Source organism: Cyphellophora europaea (assembly GCF_000365145.1).
Source record: "Cyphellophora europaea CBS 101466 unplaced genomic scaffold supercont1.9, whole genome shotgun sequence".
Classification (NCBI taxonomy): Eukaryota; Fungi; Ascomycota; class Eurotiomycetes; order Chaetothyriales; family Cyphellophoraceae; genus Cyphellophora; species Cyphellophora europaea.
Window position 1 is genome coordinate 81764 of NW_008481815.1, and position 15390 is coordinate 97153.

A 15390-nucleotide genomic window follows, 5' to 3' on the forward strand; every position below is an offset into this window, starting at 1 on the left:
AAAGTCGGGATGCCTCTCACCTCGGATCTCGAACGTTGGAGACAAAGACGATCTGGCCTCAGGTCAGAGGGTGCATCAGAGTGCCGCCAGGGAGGGACAAGTGTGCTCATAACGTCTGAAGTTTTGCAAGAAGTCATGGTTGGATTCCGCACGTGGGTCGCACGAAGTACCCAATGGCCATTATCCCCAGCAAAATAGCCAACTTAGTGATTGTCTCTGAGCACAGCAGTCTGGGCCACCCGTTGGAACGCCACAGCCCGCTTAAGAACCATGCCATCGCTGAGTCCACCAGTCTCTCGACGGAAGATGTCCTGCCACGGCGTATGGCTTTCTGGCCCCTTGTAGCCGCCTCTCTCGTCCAACTCCTTCCTCCGCTGATTCAATTCGTCCTCCGACACCAGGATATCAACTCTCCGTCTGTTGAGGTCCACTCTCAGCTTATCACCATCTTGGATGAGCGCTAAGTTTCCGCCATCCGCAGCTTCCGGGGTCGCGTTCAGGATGGATGGTGTGCCTGAAGTACCGGACTGCCGCCCATCGCCGATGCAAGGAAGCTCGCGTACACCCTGCTTCAGTAGATGCGCTGGCGCGTGCATGTTCACAACTTCTGCTGCTCCGGGATAGCCCAGTGGTCCGACGCCTCTCATCACCAGGATCGTCTTGGCGTCGATTGGGGCGCTCTCAAGTCGCTTGTTGTAGTCTTCAGGGCCGTCGAAAACGGCCAGCTTGCATTCAAACGCGTTGGGATCGTTGGGATCAGAGAGGAAGATTTTGCGGAATTCAGGGCTGATGACGGATGTTTTCATAATGGCACAGTCGAAGAGTGTGCCTTTGAGATGGAGGAAGCCAGCGTCCTTCTTCATGGGATCAGAGATAGGACGGATGGTGACACGATCCCAGGTTTGCTTGCCCTTTACATTTTCCCCCATAGTGTTGCCGTTGGCTGTCAAGGCATTGGGGTGGGGTAGCATACCAGCTTCAACGAGTTCAGCCATGATAGCTGGCAGGCCACCAGCCCTATAGTAGTCCTCGCTTAGCATCTCACCAGCCGGTTGCATATTGAGGATCAATGGAATGTTGAAGCCAAGGCTATCCCAGTCATCAAGATTCAGTGGCACACCCACGTGTTTTGCCACAGCATTCAGATGGATGGGTGCATTAGTGCTGCCGCCAATTGCAGTGTTGGCCACGATGGCGTTCTCAAAAGCCTGCCTTGTCATAATGTCCGAGGGCTTGCGATCGTTCTCTACCATTTCCATAATTTGTACACCTGTGCGATACGCACATTGCATGCGCTCCTTGTACGGTGCGGGAATAGCTGCAGCACCGGGAAGAGTCATACCAAGGGCTTCTGCGAGTGCATTCATCGTGCTTGCGGTACCCATCGTGTTGCAGTGCCCGTGGCTTGGAGTTCCTGAGGTCACCATATCGATCATTGTCTCATTGTCAATTTCGCCCGCTGCGTGAAGTTCGCGGGCCTTCCACAGAATGGTGCCGCTGCCCGAGCGTTCGTTGCTGCGGTCAAGCCAGCCGTTTAGCATAGGCCCAACGTTGAGACAAATGGCGGGAATGTTCACGGTGGCCGCCGCCATCAAGCAGGCTGGTGTTGTCTTGTCACATCCCGTGAGCAGGACAACGCCATCAAAAGGATATGCGTACAGCAATTCGACCAATGTGAGATAGCTCAGGTTGCGATCAAGTGTTGCAGTCGGCCGCCGGCCGCTTTCCTGGATAGGATGGGTGGGAAATTCGAATGCAATGCCACCAGCAGTCCGGATTCCCTCACGCACACGCTTCGCCAAAGTCAGATGGTACCTATTACACGGAGCAATGTCGGAACCGGACTGTGCAATACCAATGATTGGCTTCCCCGACATCAGTTCCTCGCGAGTCAGGCCATAGTTGAGGTAACGGTCCATATATAGGGCAGCCATTCCACGGTCGTCGGGTCTGTCGAACCATTGTGCAGAACGCAGCTTGGATTTGGAGGAGGATGCATCGGTCGTGAGATTGGCGATCTTGGTCTCCAGCTCCTTGGTACGTGCTCGCAGGGTTGTTAATTCGGTTTCCCAATCCTCGATATCGACATTGCGATCTTTGCAATCCTTTTTGCAGCCGTTACAGGGTTCTTCGCAGGGCATATTTGACGATGGTGATTTTGGAGACGTCGGAATGGTCAACAGTGAAGGGGACGCCCCGTTACTAAAAGGCAGCTTCTGATTCACTGCTGACAGAATGGTGCAGCAGCGCTTCCTGCCCTTTCTCCAATGATCATGCGACCTCAACCGGTAGTCGAGCCGTACCAAGGCCGCGAGGGCTTGTCCTAGGGATGTTGGTGCGGGTTCCTGGAGGGGGATCTTGATGCCCGAGGTTGGAGATGGCCTGGTGGCCTTCTGCCCGCCTTACTACACCTTGGGGGCACCCCGCACTGGTGGGCGGCAGTCGCCCTCGGGGCAGCACCGGCCGAAACACGGCCCAGCTACAGAGTGCTTGGTCCGCTGCCAATGTTCGAGGTACACAATGACAGCCAGATCCCGGCGAAGTCGTGCCAAATCAGTCCCTCCCGGTAGCCACTGTATCATTTGCTTGCCCAGAGGCACGCCAGTGGAATCGTGCGCGGGTAAACGTTTGCGGGGTTTCCCAGTCACAAGAGGACTTCATGTTGGACTTGTGGCCTGTTAGGCTACCGAAGCATCGTTGTTGCTATTTTCAAGGTCATCGAGATAGCCATCCCTTTTGCTCAACGCGTAGAAGTCAATCTGCCGCTCGCATGCATCCCAGACCGCGCGGGCTTTCAGCCACTGCTCATGGTTGGGGACAAACCTCATAACCGTGGTGGCCGTCAAGCACAGCATCTCTTCCAGCATCCGACTATGATCTGGCTCCATCTGCATGACTGTCATGTCGGTGGCTCTTGCTAGAATGAAGTCGACAGCACCGCAATTTATCGAATAAGGCTCGTTGCTGTTTCTTGAAGGGAGTAAACACCGCGCCAGCGCGCCAATCAAATAGCCCAATAGCACGATTATGGACGGGACCGTGGCGATGTACCGAAATCGCAGTACTGCAACCTTCCAGTACGCAATAAAGTCATCAGCCTCTGCCACAGTCATTCCTCCAGGCATCAAAGGTTGCAAGGTGGTGAAATACGTCTCCCAGGCCTCCTTGAATTCTTCCGCTTTCGAAATCGGGCACAGTCCTTGCCTCAGCAGCAACGCTGCCAGAACTGGATTGGCTGAAGTCTCTGTGTTGAGCTCGTCTGGTGTGCTCCGGTTGCCGGCTGCAGGCGTTGTCGTGAGATAGCTCTGGCAGAAATCGATGAGAGCAGGGATGTCGATCTGCATAATGTCATCTGTCTCCGTCTTGGAACTGGCCAAGCGGCAGAGACGGGGGTCACGGTACTCATGGGCGAGCTTGTCAGCGGCGGCGATGTGCATCTTGGCCGTGCCTGAGTTGAAGCCGAGAACTTCTAGCAGCCATGAGAGCACAGACGTCAAGGTCATGTCGAGCTTCGACGGGGCTACTGAGCCGGTAAGGTGCCGTATGGCGCGATTGTAGTGATAGAGCACTCGTTGCGATCTGGCTAAGAGCTTGGACGTGTCGGGATGAGGCGTCGGCTCGTCAAGAAGCGCAACAGCAACCATAACGTGCCGCGTTGCAGGGAGAGCTTGAGCGCAGCGTGGTATAGTGACTTCCCACAGCTTCCGCATTTCCGGTGGCGCGTAGTTGGCAATCCATGGTCCAGTGCGCCGCTCGTAATGCTGCAAAGCCTGACGCTCTTCAGGCGGAAACCACTGAAGAGGTCGGACGGGCGAGGGTTTCGCGGATGGAATGATCACTTTGGATGCCGATACTGCTGAAGGCTCGAATGTCCAGATTCTCACCGGGTCATATTTGCAATCTCTCCCTGAGTTCTTGCATCGTAGACAATCCGGCTTGGCCTCGTCGCACTTGATGCGCGCTTGCTTACATGCTAGACAGCCAGTCCGAACTTTGGGTGCTTTGCGACGCTTTCGATTCTTCGCTTCTACATGCATGGAGCTCAAAAAGTGGACTGAGTCGGTAGCCCTAATTACTAGGATGATCCGGACGGCAGGTGTCGAGAGCGGCTGAGATATAGGTAGAGCCGGAGGCCTGAAGCTAGGGCCGAGCAGAGCAGCCTCGGAGTCTGACCCGCCATCCCCTTTCAAAGGTCAGGAACTTGGCTGTTATTCCCCTTCTGGTCACTATTGACTCGTCGCACTCATGATTGCAGGGGCATACCACTCCTCAGACAATGGGCGGTAAACGCGACAGCTAACAGCGAGCCGTAGTTTGGATAGCTAGATACGCATATGCCTCGGCACACGACAGCAAGACAGCTTGAGGGCGGTGACGCGCTCACGTCAATGAACGTCCATCGCTTCTCCTTGTGGAAAGTACATCTTAATTTTGACTCTATTCTTTGACAGCGTTGAGCACCGGCGCCGAGTCGAGGTAGACTTGATACTCCTTCATCTTTAGCTTGCCTTCTTCCTCTACGAGCACAGCCCTGCCAGCCCACTCGACTTGCACCTCCTTGCCGTTCTTGAGCCCATAATCCACAAAGCCATGCAACATCACATTCTTGGAGTCATCGCCAAAGGGAAAGATCTGCTTCAGGTGGTGTTTGCGCGTCTTGATAGGTCCACTCCACAGGCCTTTGCGGAGCTCGAGGATGTTGTCGTACCCTGTGCCTTTCTTTGTGCCCATTACCAGAGTTCCATCTTTGGTGAGCGAGTCCGCATATTCGACATGGGCTTGCTCGGATGGGTCATCGCTGATGCGGTAGAAGTTTGCGTAGAAATCCACAATGCGGGGATCAATGTTGTTGGGAGTAGAACCTCTGTACGTCGACATTCTGCCAGCGGTGTAGTGAGTCGGTATGTGTCGAGATAGTGAGATACGAACAAGCCGGGACAAGAGCATGAGAAAACGACGTGGAAGCTCATGTGAATTTGTCGTCGGATCTGTTCGACATCCAGACGCGGAGCAATAGCCGGTGCGGGGAGCCGTGACATCAACCTGGCATCTCGTACACAGGACCTTTCTGGCGTGGCATCTCGAACCCACCATTCGTCAAGGGTCGCCCGGGACTGCCAACAGCTGGGCTACCTTCGACTTCGGGTTTGACGTTGCTAAAATCGGCATTCCTTGGTGAAGGGGAGGCTGTGCCGACCGCATCGAGCTCCGACTTGTGACCCGACCAAGCTGGACTCTGCAGATCGTCGTTATAACCTTGGGCATGGTTGCTGTAAAGCGGTAATGGCTGTGCACTGGCTGGCTGGGGTTTGTCGCCGCCTGGGTTTTGGTTCCTTCTGCTTTCATACCGACGACAGAGCGCAAAGAATATGCCCAGGAGCGCAATGCCGCCGAGTCCTGCCCCTACGCCTATGCCCGCTTTTACCCCAGCGCTCAGTCCGTCAGCCTCAGGATTGGTGACATTGTCGAAGCTCGAAGGAGGTGCGATGGAGGTCACAGCTGATGATGATGTCGAGCTGGCAGCAGTCGCTCGTGTATAGATTGGACTTGTAGTGGTGCTTGAAGGGGTAATATGACTGAACGATATGCTGTCGGTCTCGGTAACTGTAGAGGGCACCAGTGAACTAGGCTCATGATTTCCTTTCCAGGTAATTGCCTCTCCGGTTGCAGTGCCGAGACTGACCACATCAGCGAGTCGGGATGCATCGCTGAACGCGACCGTACGCGAAGTCAATGGACACCAGCAAGGTTCGGCTTTGGTGACCGTACTGGTACCTCGGTTGGCTTCGCAGACAACCCATTCGTTTGAGGTGCCGTTGCAGTAAGAGAGCCCCACCCAGGCATCATCTACTGCTTGTCAATCTTTGCAGGTATAGGTTGCGGTATGTATGCTCACCAAAATACTCTCCCTTGTCCGGACATGTCTGATCATCGTAGGCTTGGTCGGTGCAGCCTGAGAGGTAGGTCACTCCGAATTGACCGTTATAGCAAGCATTAGATGACAGGCACATGTCCTGGCTCTCGCAGCACGCGACATGTCCGAAGTTGGCGTTGCCGCAAGGGATATATCGTGAAGGGGCTTCATCGCCGCTGTTGTCGAAGAAGCAGCGACCCCACGAGATGTTGGGGTTGTTATCGTTGTCAGACATGTTCAGGGAACTCCGGTTGGTGAGATATCGTTGTGCTCCAGTGGCCACAAGGAATAGAGTGTTGCAGGTGAGATTGAAGAGATGTCAGCTGAATGGGCACGAATATGTGCGAGTTGTGAAGTTGCGAATTGAATGCGAAGCGAGGGCAAGGAAGGCGCGGACGGGTAGTTGCAGTTGTGCAGTTTCGCAGTTTCGCAGATTCCAGATCAGGTTTCCGAGACAACTAACAGCTGAGAGCACTGGCAAACGCCCGCATCGTTAGACTGTTGTCATGTGCGCAGGCAGATTCGCTATCGAGGCCGACCAGCTTCGCCTTCAATGACAGATCTCAAGCTTCTGAGCGCTGCCACATCTCCCTCCTCTCTAATAGATCTCGTTGTCCGTAAACTTCGCCCACAATGGTGATGATCATGTCTAACGCCACTCTACTCGCTGATTCAATCGTCGTCTTCTCATGATACTGTGCATCACCGGGGAGAGGCCCCTCGGCTTCGTCTGCTTGTGGCTCTTCTTCGTCGTCTGCGTCTAAGTCTTCTGCATGCAATAGCGCAACTGCTGCTTTGCCGAGTGCCCTCACCTCGCTGACCTCCTCGCTGACCATTTGACCCGAGTCCGGACACCGTCCTAGTACAGCCCATGCCCACGTCCCAACCCTCCGAGGCTGCAGCGTGACCCCAGCGATCATCTTTCTCAGCAGTTTGAGCAGCTTCCAGCCACTGTCCACGTCCATGCACGCCATCTGCACCATGCTTGGGTCTGCCGACTGTACATGCTGCTTCCATTGTGCCCATGCCTTTTTTGAGTCTGCTGGAAACGATATTGGCACTTCTGCGCTGAGTGTCTGCACGGCTTCCAGCGGGGGAGTGCATCTCAACGTAGCTTGCAAAAGGCGAAACTGCGCAAGGAGGGAGTCATAGTATCTGCTCTGCGCTGGTGAGAGCTTGGTTGCACTGTTCGGTGGAGGGGTGGAGGCTGCTGCTGTGTATGCGCCATCTTCCCAGTACCCTCCGTTCACATGCTCTTCCCCATTCGCATCCAATCCACCTCGGTCATTGCGGGGAGCGGTCAGCAGGATAGGGACTCCTCGAGCTTCGGATCTGCACTTGGGCATTAGTGTCTGTTCATAGGGTCTCAGCGCAGGCATCAAATCATCAATCAACGTCTGACTTACCGCACCATGCGCAGGTACCCGATGCCATCATTCGCAGGACCGTAGAACATCTCTCCATCATCTTCGTCCCCTAATCCTGGAAATGCGCCAGTTTGTCCAAAGACCGCATTGACTTGTGGCTTCTCCTTACTGGCCTGTGGCTCGTCCGAATCTTCCGCATCGTCGTACAGTGATGGCGAGACAACACGCTTACGATGTGGTGATGGAGACAACTCTGGTGATGATGTATTGCGACGTTTACGCGACATGCTGGTTTCGACACGTGCATGCTAGCCTTTCAAGACGTGTGCTGAGTACAGTTGGGGGTGTGCTTTCGTCACCTCGGTGGAAGATTAGACCGAGTCGGAGGCTCATGCAAATATATTTGCGACGCGCTATAGCCTCACATCAAGGCCCCGTAGTGACCGCGCTACATTATGCTATCGCAGATTGTATCTCTCCCTCGCATGCACTGCATCGACATCTTTCTTGGCTGATCCATTTGGCGAGCCATCTGTGATCCTTGCTGTTGACTTCCCAAACTTGGGCGGCGCAAGACTTGTTGGAAGAAACTTGCCCACTTGTCTTCTGTACACCTTGTAGTCTGGGTACTTTCGCTCGGTCAAGAGCTCAGTGAGCCAAGTGCTGGCTTGGAACAAGAATAGATACCCTACGAACCCAATACCGGTCCAGTTGTACCATGTCCCGCTAGTGATGCAAGACCACACATATAGCATGCCCCAGTGAGCTTGCTCGGTCGCATAGTTCGGTTTTCTCGCATAGGCGAACAAGCCGGTAGTTCGAAAGCCGCGCTCAAGCTCATCTCGATGAAAACCTCCCGTGACCCTGCCTGTCTGGCGATACTCCGATTTCGCATTCTGGAAGTTCCATTGCTGCTGATCTCCGACTGCTGTCACCGTGACCAGGCCAACCATGGTGGCAAACGCGCAGGTGTCGCCGAAAGTCCAGCCTGATACCGCGCCTGCATCTACCAATCGTTCAGACAGTAGCATGACGTAGGTTGGTGTGGTGATTGCGCAAAGCAGCAAAGACTGAGCCAGCGAGATGAAAATAACATTCAACACGAACATGGCGGCTGGTCCAATATGCTCCTTCACAAGAGCCCAGCGGTAATCTTCACTTCCAACCGAATATCCTCCCCTTCGGAAGTAGTTGTAGGTCAGCCGCGTGCTCCAGATAGTGCTAGCCAGGGCAACTGCGCCAACTCTTGTGGTGTCCAGCCCAGCTAGATGTGCGTAGAATGCATAGTGAACGTTGTAAATGGTGGGCAAGATTGACCACATCCGATCGACTTGCGAATAGTTTTTGTTTACTTCGGACACGACGAGGAAGATAGGTGCGAGGGCTAGCGAGAAGGCGATCGAGGTAATGGCCGGATTGGTGTCGAGGTAGACCTGCTCGAGAGCGGCAACATTGGTCAGGGCCTCAACAACAACACCTGGCAGCGGCCTCAGCTCGTAGAGGTAGGGTTCGAGTGTGCTAGAATAGTCGGCGCATTCGAGCACGTTCTTCACAACGGGAAGAGCCATCGTGGTGTACCAGAAGTGGCGCGAAGGGCAAACTTCAATAGTCTGGGGTAGGCTCTGGACCACTACGTAGCTGTCAATAATGATCAATGTAACAGGCTACAGGGTAAAAGTCGGAAACCAGCGACCAAATGTTCGGTCCATAAAGTCGTATTGACCTTGTCGTGACGTCTGTCGAGATGGCGGCTCGAATCATGACGGTGCAGTCACCGAACAACTAAGAAGGCAATTGTACGCGAGCTGCCTTTCGCGTCGCCATGCTGCTTTAACGCGTCGCGCTTTTTGTCTTTTGGGATTATCTCTGCAAGGCAGCCACTTCGATGTGCGACCTCATCCAGCATCGCGGCACAGCATGATACTTGCTCGCCCTTATAGCCCATCTTACCTCCTCAAGCCAGGATGAAAGATGCCACCAAAGATACTCTGCGTAGCAGAGAAGCCTGCCATCGCTAAGGCGGTTGCTCAACATCTAGCTGGTGGCCAGCTCAGCAACCACAGCATTGCCGGTAATCGGTATGTTCGCAACTACGAATTCACGTTCAACTTTCGTCAATGGGGCAACTGTTCTGTTGTCATGACAAGCGTCCTGGGCCATCTGACCAGCCTCGAGTTTGATCCTCAGTTCAAGGGCTGGAAATCTTGCCAGCCAAGTGCTCTGTTCGAAGCTGCCACACATACCGAAGTCGATACTGATAAACAGGCGATTGCCAGGAATATCCAAAATCAAGCTCGATACGCCCGCACGCTCTTCATCTGGACTGACTGCGATCGGGAGGGAGAACACATCGGCACCGAGGTGGCCAATGAAGCAAGGAAAGGAAATCCAAGCATTGTGATCAAGCGTGCCAAGTTCAGCAATACAGAACGCGCTCACGTCATTCAAGCAGCGCACAATCCTATCGACTTGGACGATCGTCAGGCAAAAGCCGTCGCCGCCCGCATCGAACTTGACCTCCGGATAGGCGCCGCCTTTACGCGCTTTCAGACGCTGCAGCTTCAGAATGTTACGGACAAACTAGCCGATCAAATCATCAGCTACGGATCATGTCAATTTCCCACTCTTGGTTTCGTCGTTGAGAGGTACAATCGCGTGCGCAAGTTCAAGCCCGAGACCTTCTGGACCATCAAGGTCATGCACAAAAAAGAGGACAAGCAAGTCAACTTCCATTGGGGCCGTGTGCACCTCTTCGATCGAGCCGGTGTTACCATACTGTTTGAAACATGTCTGGACGCCAAGAGAGCTCAAGTGAGCAAGGTCCAGAAGAAGCCCACATCCAAATGGCGGCCGCTGCCGCTAACCACCGTCGAGCTTCAGATGCAGGGCAGCCGCTTCTTGAGGATGAGTGGCCAGGAAATTATGAAGATAGCAGAAAAGTTGTATCAGCAAGGCTGGATCTCTTATCCACGAACAGAAACTGATCAATTCTCACAAGACTTTGACCTACACGGCGTCATCCGCAAGCAAACTGGAGACACCAACTGGGGCCAGTATGCGCAGCGGCTCCTTGACGGCGCGTTCCGGACGCCAAGGTCGGGGCGACACAACGATCAGGCTCATCCTCCCATACACCCTGTCAACTACGTAGCTGGCACAGCGCTAAATGCCAATGAGAGGAAGGTGCACGACTTTGTTGTTCGGCGGTTCCTCGCTTGCTGCTCAGATGACGCCAAAGGCGAAGCCACGGATATCGAGATCAAGTGGGCAAGCGAGTATTTCCACACCAAGGGTTTGCTGGTCCTGGAACGCAATTACTTGGACGTGTACCCCTACGACAAGTGGGAAAGCAGCCAGCAGCTACCAAATTTCGCGCTGAATGAGACCTTTGAACCGAGCCAAGCGAACATGACTGAAGGCAAGACCACTCCACCCGGCTACCTCACCGAACCTGAACTCATTGGCCTGATGGATGCCAACGGCATTGGCACTGACGCAACCATGGCTGAACACATTGCCAAAATCCAGGAGCGCATGTACGTCCAAACACGGACACGGGGTAATGGGCGGACGCAACTCCGGGAATTCATACCAACCACTTTGGGCGTTGCCTTGGTAGAGGGTTACGACAATGTGGGCCTCGACGTCAGTGTCAGCAAGCCCTTTCTCCGGAAAGAGATGGAGCTCAAGATGAAGGCCATTTGCGATGGTGGGAAGACCAAAACGGAGGTGGTTCAGGAAAGTCTCGAACAGTATCGGGAAGTCTTTTCCAAAACTCTACGAGAGGTTGACGTTCTGAAGCGCTCAGTGGTCAAGTATGTGGTCAATGGCGAGACAACATGAGGGGCGTAGGCTCCATGACCCGCGATTTCCGACCCAACATCCTTTGTGGCAGCCCCTAGCTTCTCGTCTGCCTTGATTCCAGCGGAAGCTGACGCAGCCTGATGTCCTCAACCCATGCAACGTATCCGTTCCTGAGAACCTTTGAGGTCAGGGAACGTGGGTATGACGAGGGGTGGAACAGCAGGAACCAGTTAGCCGTGTAGCGCTGCGTCAACATCCCTGTCTCCCAAGCCACCACTCGCCAATGACGCAGCGCTGGCCGGGACTAGCGGCAACTCATGGTGTGGCACAGCGATCGGAATTCTTTCCCTGCACCAATCAGGCGCTCACCAGCCACAATCCGATCGAGAATCCGGCACCGTAGGGCACGATCGACAGACGGCGAATGTTCCTGAAGCAAACCGGGAGCTCATGCGTCTATCCAGCGTCTAAGATAGGCTCTCGCGTGAGAGTGATACCAAGTTTCGTTTGCTGCTATGATGCAATGTGCTACCTGACCAGGAATGACGGAAGGCAAACGCGAAATCTGCGCCATATACGGAAAGTACTTATATCAGTTCTTCGATGCACGAAATACGATTCTCATCATTACACCACAAACTCCTGAACAACTCTGTACATCTTCATAACAATTCACCACACAAACCAACATGTCTGGACTCGTCAACAAGGCAAAGGAGGTTCTCCACTCCGACAAGAAAGACAATGCTGCCACTGACAATCCTCGCTCCACCAACGCTGGGCCTCATGGTAGCAACGCCATGAATGCGGCTGATCCTCGTGTCGACTCTGACCGTGACAACATCCGCAGCGGAGCTGGTGTTGGCCACACCGGTACTACCGGTGCAGGATACGGTGCAGGTCACACTGGCACAACTGGTGCGGGTTACGGCTCAAGCACTACTGGTACCACCGGTGCTGGTTACGGCAACGACCCCCGTTCCACCAATGCCGGACCTCATAGCTCAAATCTCATGAACTCGGCCGACCCTCGTGTCGACTCTGATCGTGATGGATCTCGCAACATGGGAGCTGCTACCCACAGTGGCACCACGGGCGCTGGCTATGGCGCAGGTCACACCGGCACTACTGGTGCAGGCTATGGTGCAGGTCATACTGGCACCACAGGTGCGGGCTACGGCTCAAGCACTACTGGTACCACCGGTGCTGGTTACGGCAACGACCCCCGTTCCACTAATGCCGGACCTCACAGCTCCAACCTCATGAATTCGGCTGATCCTCGAGTCGACTCTGACCGCGATGGATCTCGCAACATGGGCGCTGCCAGCAACACTGGCTATGGCAGCTCAACCGCTGGTACCCATGGTACCCATGGCACCACCGGTACACATGGCGGCATTGGATCAACTGGCACCCATGGCACTCACGGTGGCGTCGGTTCTACTGGTGTTGGATCCACTGGCGTTGGTCACAGCACTCACGGTACTGGTGTTAGCGCTACACCCGGCAGTGGTAATACCAACAAGACTGCTGGTCCTCACAACTCCGATATGCTGAACAAACTTGACCCTCGAGTTGACAGCGACATGGATGGTTCCAAGACCTATGGCGGCAACCAGACTCATCGTTAAACTAAAGGCAATGTCTGCGTGGATTAATAAAGGCACAGGTGGACAAGGCCTGGACTGTATTACTGAGACGATAGCATAACGTACGAATGCATATGATACCCCCAAAGCCACCATACATCCTCCATTTATCGCAAAAATTGCTATGCTTCATGCCCAGAGTGCCTTATTTTACCCCGTGTTAATGAAGACTGTCATCTAATAGTGTAAATAAGCCGCCCGCTGCCTAATCTGCATGCCCCTAAACCATCTGGAGTAGTTGCTGACTAGTCAATCAAGGGTTTACATCCACAATTCATTGAGCTCAGTCAGCCGGTGGAGGCACTGACTAACACTTGTCTCTCCGAATGTCTGCTCTGAGGTAGTAGATTGCTCACGATGCAGGTACTCATTCAGGCCTAGACCGACAAGCAGCTGAGAGATATGCAGACAGGATGCTTTGAGTTGCGAGATGCGCTTTGTCCAAGCTGGACCGGGCCTTGTGATGATTGGCGCCGTGTGTGGCCTGCGGCTGGTAGCGCAGCAGATCCCAAGCCCCAAGCCTCCTCCAGCTTGCGAAAGCGAAAGCATCTTCAACCAACTTTAGTCTCTGCCTGCGCCGTTCTGTTCTTGTGAATACTACTTTGCATTTCAGCTCACGGTACCTGGCGCACCGAAGACGATCATATAACCTCAAGTACTTTAGTAGACCCTCGAGATGCGTTGCTAGCGACATCCGCAACCAATTGCCAACTTCAGGCCGCCTCTCTGGACTTTAAACACGAGCCCAATATGGCGAACCCTACCGAACCCAAAGTCGAACCGTTCCCTGCATTGTCGCCCATTGAATCAGTACCGACAGACCAGCAGATTCCACAGAATGGTCTTGAGACGTCCCAACGGCCAGATACCGGCAGCAACGCCACTTATGGCGCAGCCTCGACGACGACCAACTCGCCATCGCGACGCCGTACCTCTTCCATCCGCCAGTCCTTCCTCAACTCCAACCCTCCTCTGGGAATGTGGCAAGCGACGGGCGAGGTGACTTCGAAAGTTCCGTCACTTGCAGAAATTAGGAACGGCTCTTTCGCTGCCGATGGCTGGAGTCACGAAGGCCAACTAGAGGGACGTGGGACCAACCCTCACGAGATACACCGTCGAAGACTGGCCCGAACCAGTTCAGCAAGCACACGAACGAGAGCCAGCAGCAACGTTCCCCCGTCACCTATCACGCCGACTATCACAGAAAGAGCGAGCGAAGACCATGGTGAAGCGAGAATGTACTTTCCTCGACGAGGGAGTTTCGCCTTCAAGGAGCCTGTGCAAGAGGAGAACACTCAGAGAGCAGGTGCCAACGTTGGTGACATGCCCAGCAAGAGCCAGCAGGAGCGTCATGCCACCGTGGCTCAGTTGCCTTCGTCCAAGTAAGTTGGCAATAAACTCAATATGGCCCGTTACTGATCACATTACTAGTCAAATATCCGAGAAGCCCGACATGGTAGACTCCTCTGAACAATCAGCTTCCGGCTCTGACAATGTCCCCGGACCAGACGAGACCGGGACCTATCCCAACGGCTACCGGTTCCCCGCCAAACACACCTGGTGGCAGTCAACTACGATCGGCAGCAAAGCTTTCGGCCGCTTTGTACTTACGCCCTTCGGCTTCCTCATCACCATCTACGGCCTCAACGTTGTTGCCTGGGGCGCCATGATCTTCTTCCTACTTCTCAACGCTGCACCAGCCATGTGCAATCCCAGCTGCTCCGATAAGCACCATTCCGCCCGCCAGATCTGGATTGAGATCGACTCGCAGGTCCTCAACGCCCTTTTCTGCGTCACCGGGTTTGGCCTGATTCCCTGGCGTTTCCGCGACTTCTACTACCTAATGCGCTGGCGCGTGTGGAAAGATTACTCCGCCCATCGCATCCTGGCCGGCCTATACCGGGGTTGGTATCGCCTACCCGGCTCAGAGAAGCTGCCTGACTACGTCGCCCCGCCTCCCGTATACACCAAGAAACATCCGCGCACGGATGACAGTCCACCGCCGTACAGCGAGGTGGAGATTGCTGAGTTGGAGGCTAATCCGGCCATTCCACTTCCCGCCACAGCCATGCCCGACCCACCACTCACTGGTCTCCGCGCTCAACCTTCGCGAAGCTGGACGCTAGATTTTGTCATTTGGATGTATATGTGGAATACTATTCTGCAATGCTTCCTTGCCGGATTCATGTGGGGCTACAACCGCTTCAACAGACCTAGCTGGGCCGTGGGGCTGTTCATAACATTGGGCTGTCTCACAGGTATTTTCGCAGGCATTTGTGTCTTCATTGAGGGCAAGAAGGTCAAGAAGGCAGAAGGCATCCCAATACAAGAGTACGATGTTTTGGAGTCTGTCGAAGAGTTCCAGGACCGGAAGCAGAAGGAGGAGGAGAAGTTGGCAAAAAAGGAGAGCAAGCATGAGAGAAGGTCGAAGCGGACTGAAAAGGTCAAAGGCCATATGTGGTTTACACGGTCTTAATTAGTCCTGGACTGCGGAGCCGGATCGTCGTCCTATGTGCGCGACCTCTGTGGTAATTAGATTAGTGGTTGGGTATATAGCGAGCAAGGCATCGATTGACACGAATGCTGTAGCATCATTGAATGATAGCGGGCGCGCTACACTACGCCAAACAACGCATCCCGCCCCTCTCCTTCCTCA

The 15390-nt window shown here is 54.3% G+C and overlaps 9 protein-coding genes across 9 annotated transcripts; 3 read left to right on the plus strand and 6 right to left on the minus strand.

Moving 5' to 3' along the window:
* Positions 1-203: 203 nt before the first annotated feature.
* Positions 204-2141, minus strand: HMPREF1541_08482 (dihydroxy-acid dehydratase; the record flags this gene model as incomplete). The annotated part of the gene is made up of 1 exon (XM_008722801.1): positions 204-2141. One exon carries the CDS (start codon positions 2139-2141, stop codon positions 204-206), a length of 1938 nt encoding a protein of 645 aa, XP_008721023.1.
* Positions 2142-2678: 537 nt separating this feature from the next.
* Positions 2679-4037, minus strand: HMPREF1541_08483 (uncharacterized protein; the record flags this gene model as incomplete). The annotated part of the gene is made up of 1 exon (XM_008722802.1): positions 2679-4037. One exon carries the CDS (start codon positions 4035-4037, stop codon positions 2679-2681), a length of 1359 nt encoding a protein of 452 aa, XP_008721024.1.
* Positions 4038-4437: 400 nt separating this feature from the next.
* HMPREF1541_08484 (uncharacterized protein) lies at positions 4438-4878 on the minus strand (the record flags this gene model as incomplete). The annotated part of the gene is made up of 1 exon (XM_008722803.1): positions 4438-4878. The coding sequence occupies one exon, from the start codon at positions 4876-4878 to the stop codon at positions 4438-4440; it is 441 nt and encodes a 146-aa protein (XP_008721025.1).
* A 160-nt stretch (positions 4879-5038) lies between these two features.
* On the minus strand, positions 5039-6149 carry HMPREF1541_08485 (uncharacterized protein; the record flags this gene model as incomplete). The annotated part of the gene is made up of 2 exons (XM_008722804.1): positions 5039-5847; positions 5897-6149. 2 exons carry the CDS (start codon positions 6147-6149, stop codon positions 5039-5041), a joined length of 1062 nt encoding a protein of 353 aa, XP_008721026.1.
* Positions 6150-6477: 328 nt separating this feature from the next.
* On the minus strand, positions 6478-7568 carry HMPREF1541_08486 (uncharacterized protein; the record flags this gene model as incomplete). The annotated part of the gene is made up of 2 exons (XM_008722805.1): positions 6478-7251; positions 7326-7568. The coding sequence occupies 2 exons, from the start codon at positions 7566-7568 to the stop codon at positions 6478-6480; spliced, it is 1017 nt and encodes a 338-aa protein (XP_008721027.1).
* Positions 7569-7739: 171 nt separating this feature from the next.
* HMPREF1541_08487 (uncharacterized protein) lies at positions 7740-8849 on the minus strand (the record flags this gene model as incomplete). Its single annotated transcript, XM_008722806.1, has 1 exon — positions 7740-8849. The coding sequence occupies one exon, from the start codon at positions 8847-8849 to the stop codon at positions 7740-7742; it is 1110 nt and encodes a 369-aa protein (XP_008721028.1).
* A 403-nt stretch (positions 8850-9252) lies between these two features.
* HMPREF1541_08488 (uncharacterized protein) lies at positions 9253-11124 on the plus strand (the record flags this gene model as incomplete). The annotated part of the gene is made up of 1 exon (XM_008722807.1): positions 9253-11124. The coding sequence occupies one exon, from the start codon at positions 9253-9255 to the stop codon at positions 11122-11124; it is 1872 nt and encodes a 623-aa protein (XP_008721029.1).
* A 650-nt stretch (positions 11125-11774) lies between these two features.
* HMPREF1541_08489 (uncharacterized protein) lies at positions 11775-12716 on the plus strand (the record flags this gene model as incomplete). Its single annotated transcript, XM_008722808.1, has 1 exon — positions 11775-12716. One exon carries the CDS (start codon positions 11775-11777, stop codon positions 12714-12716), a length of 942 nt encoding a protein of 313 aa, XP_008721030.1.
* A 768-nt stretch (positions 12717-13484) lies between these two features.
* On the plus strand, positions 13485-15210 carry HMPREF1541_08490 (uncharacterized protein; the record flags this gene model as incomplete). Its single annotated transcript, XM_008722809.1, has 2 exons — positions 13485-14116; positions 14166-15210. 2 exons carry the CDS (start codon positions 13485-13487, stop codon positions 15208-15210), a joined length of 1677 nt encoding a protein of 558 aa, XP_008721031.1.
* Between the last annotated feature and the right edge of the window lie 180 nt (positions 15211-15390).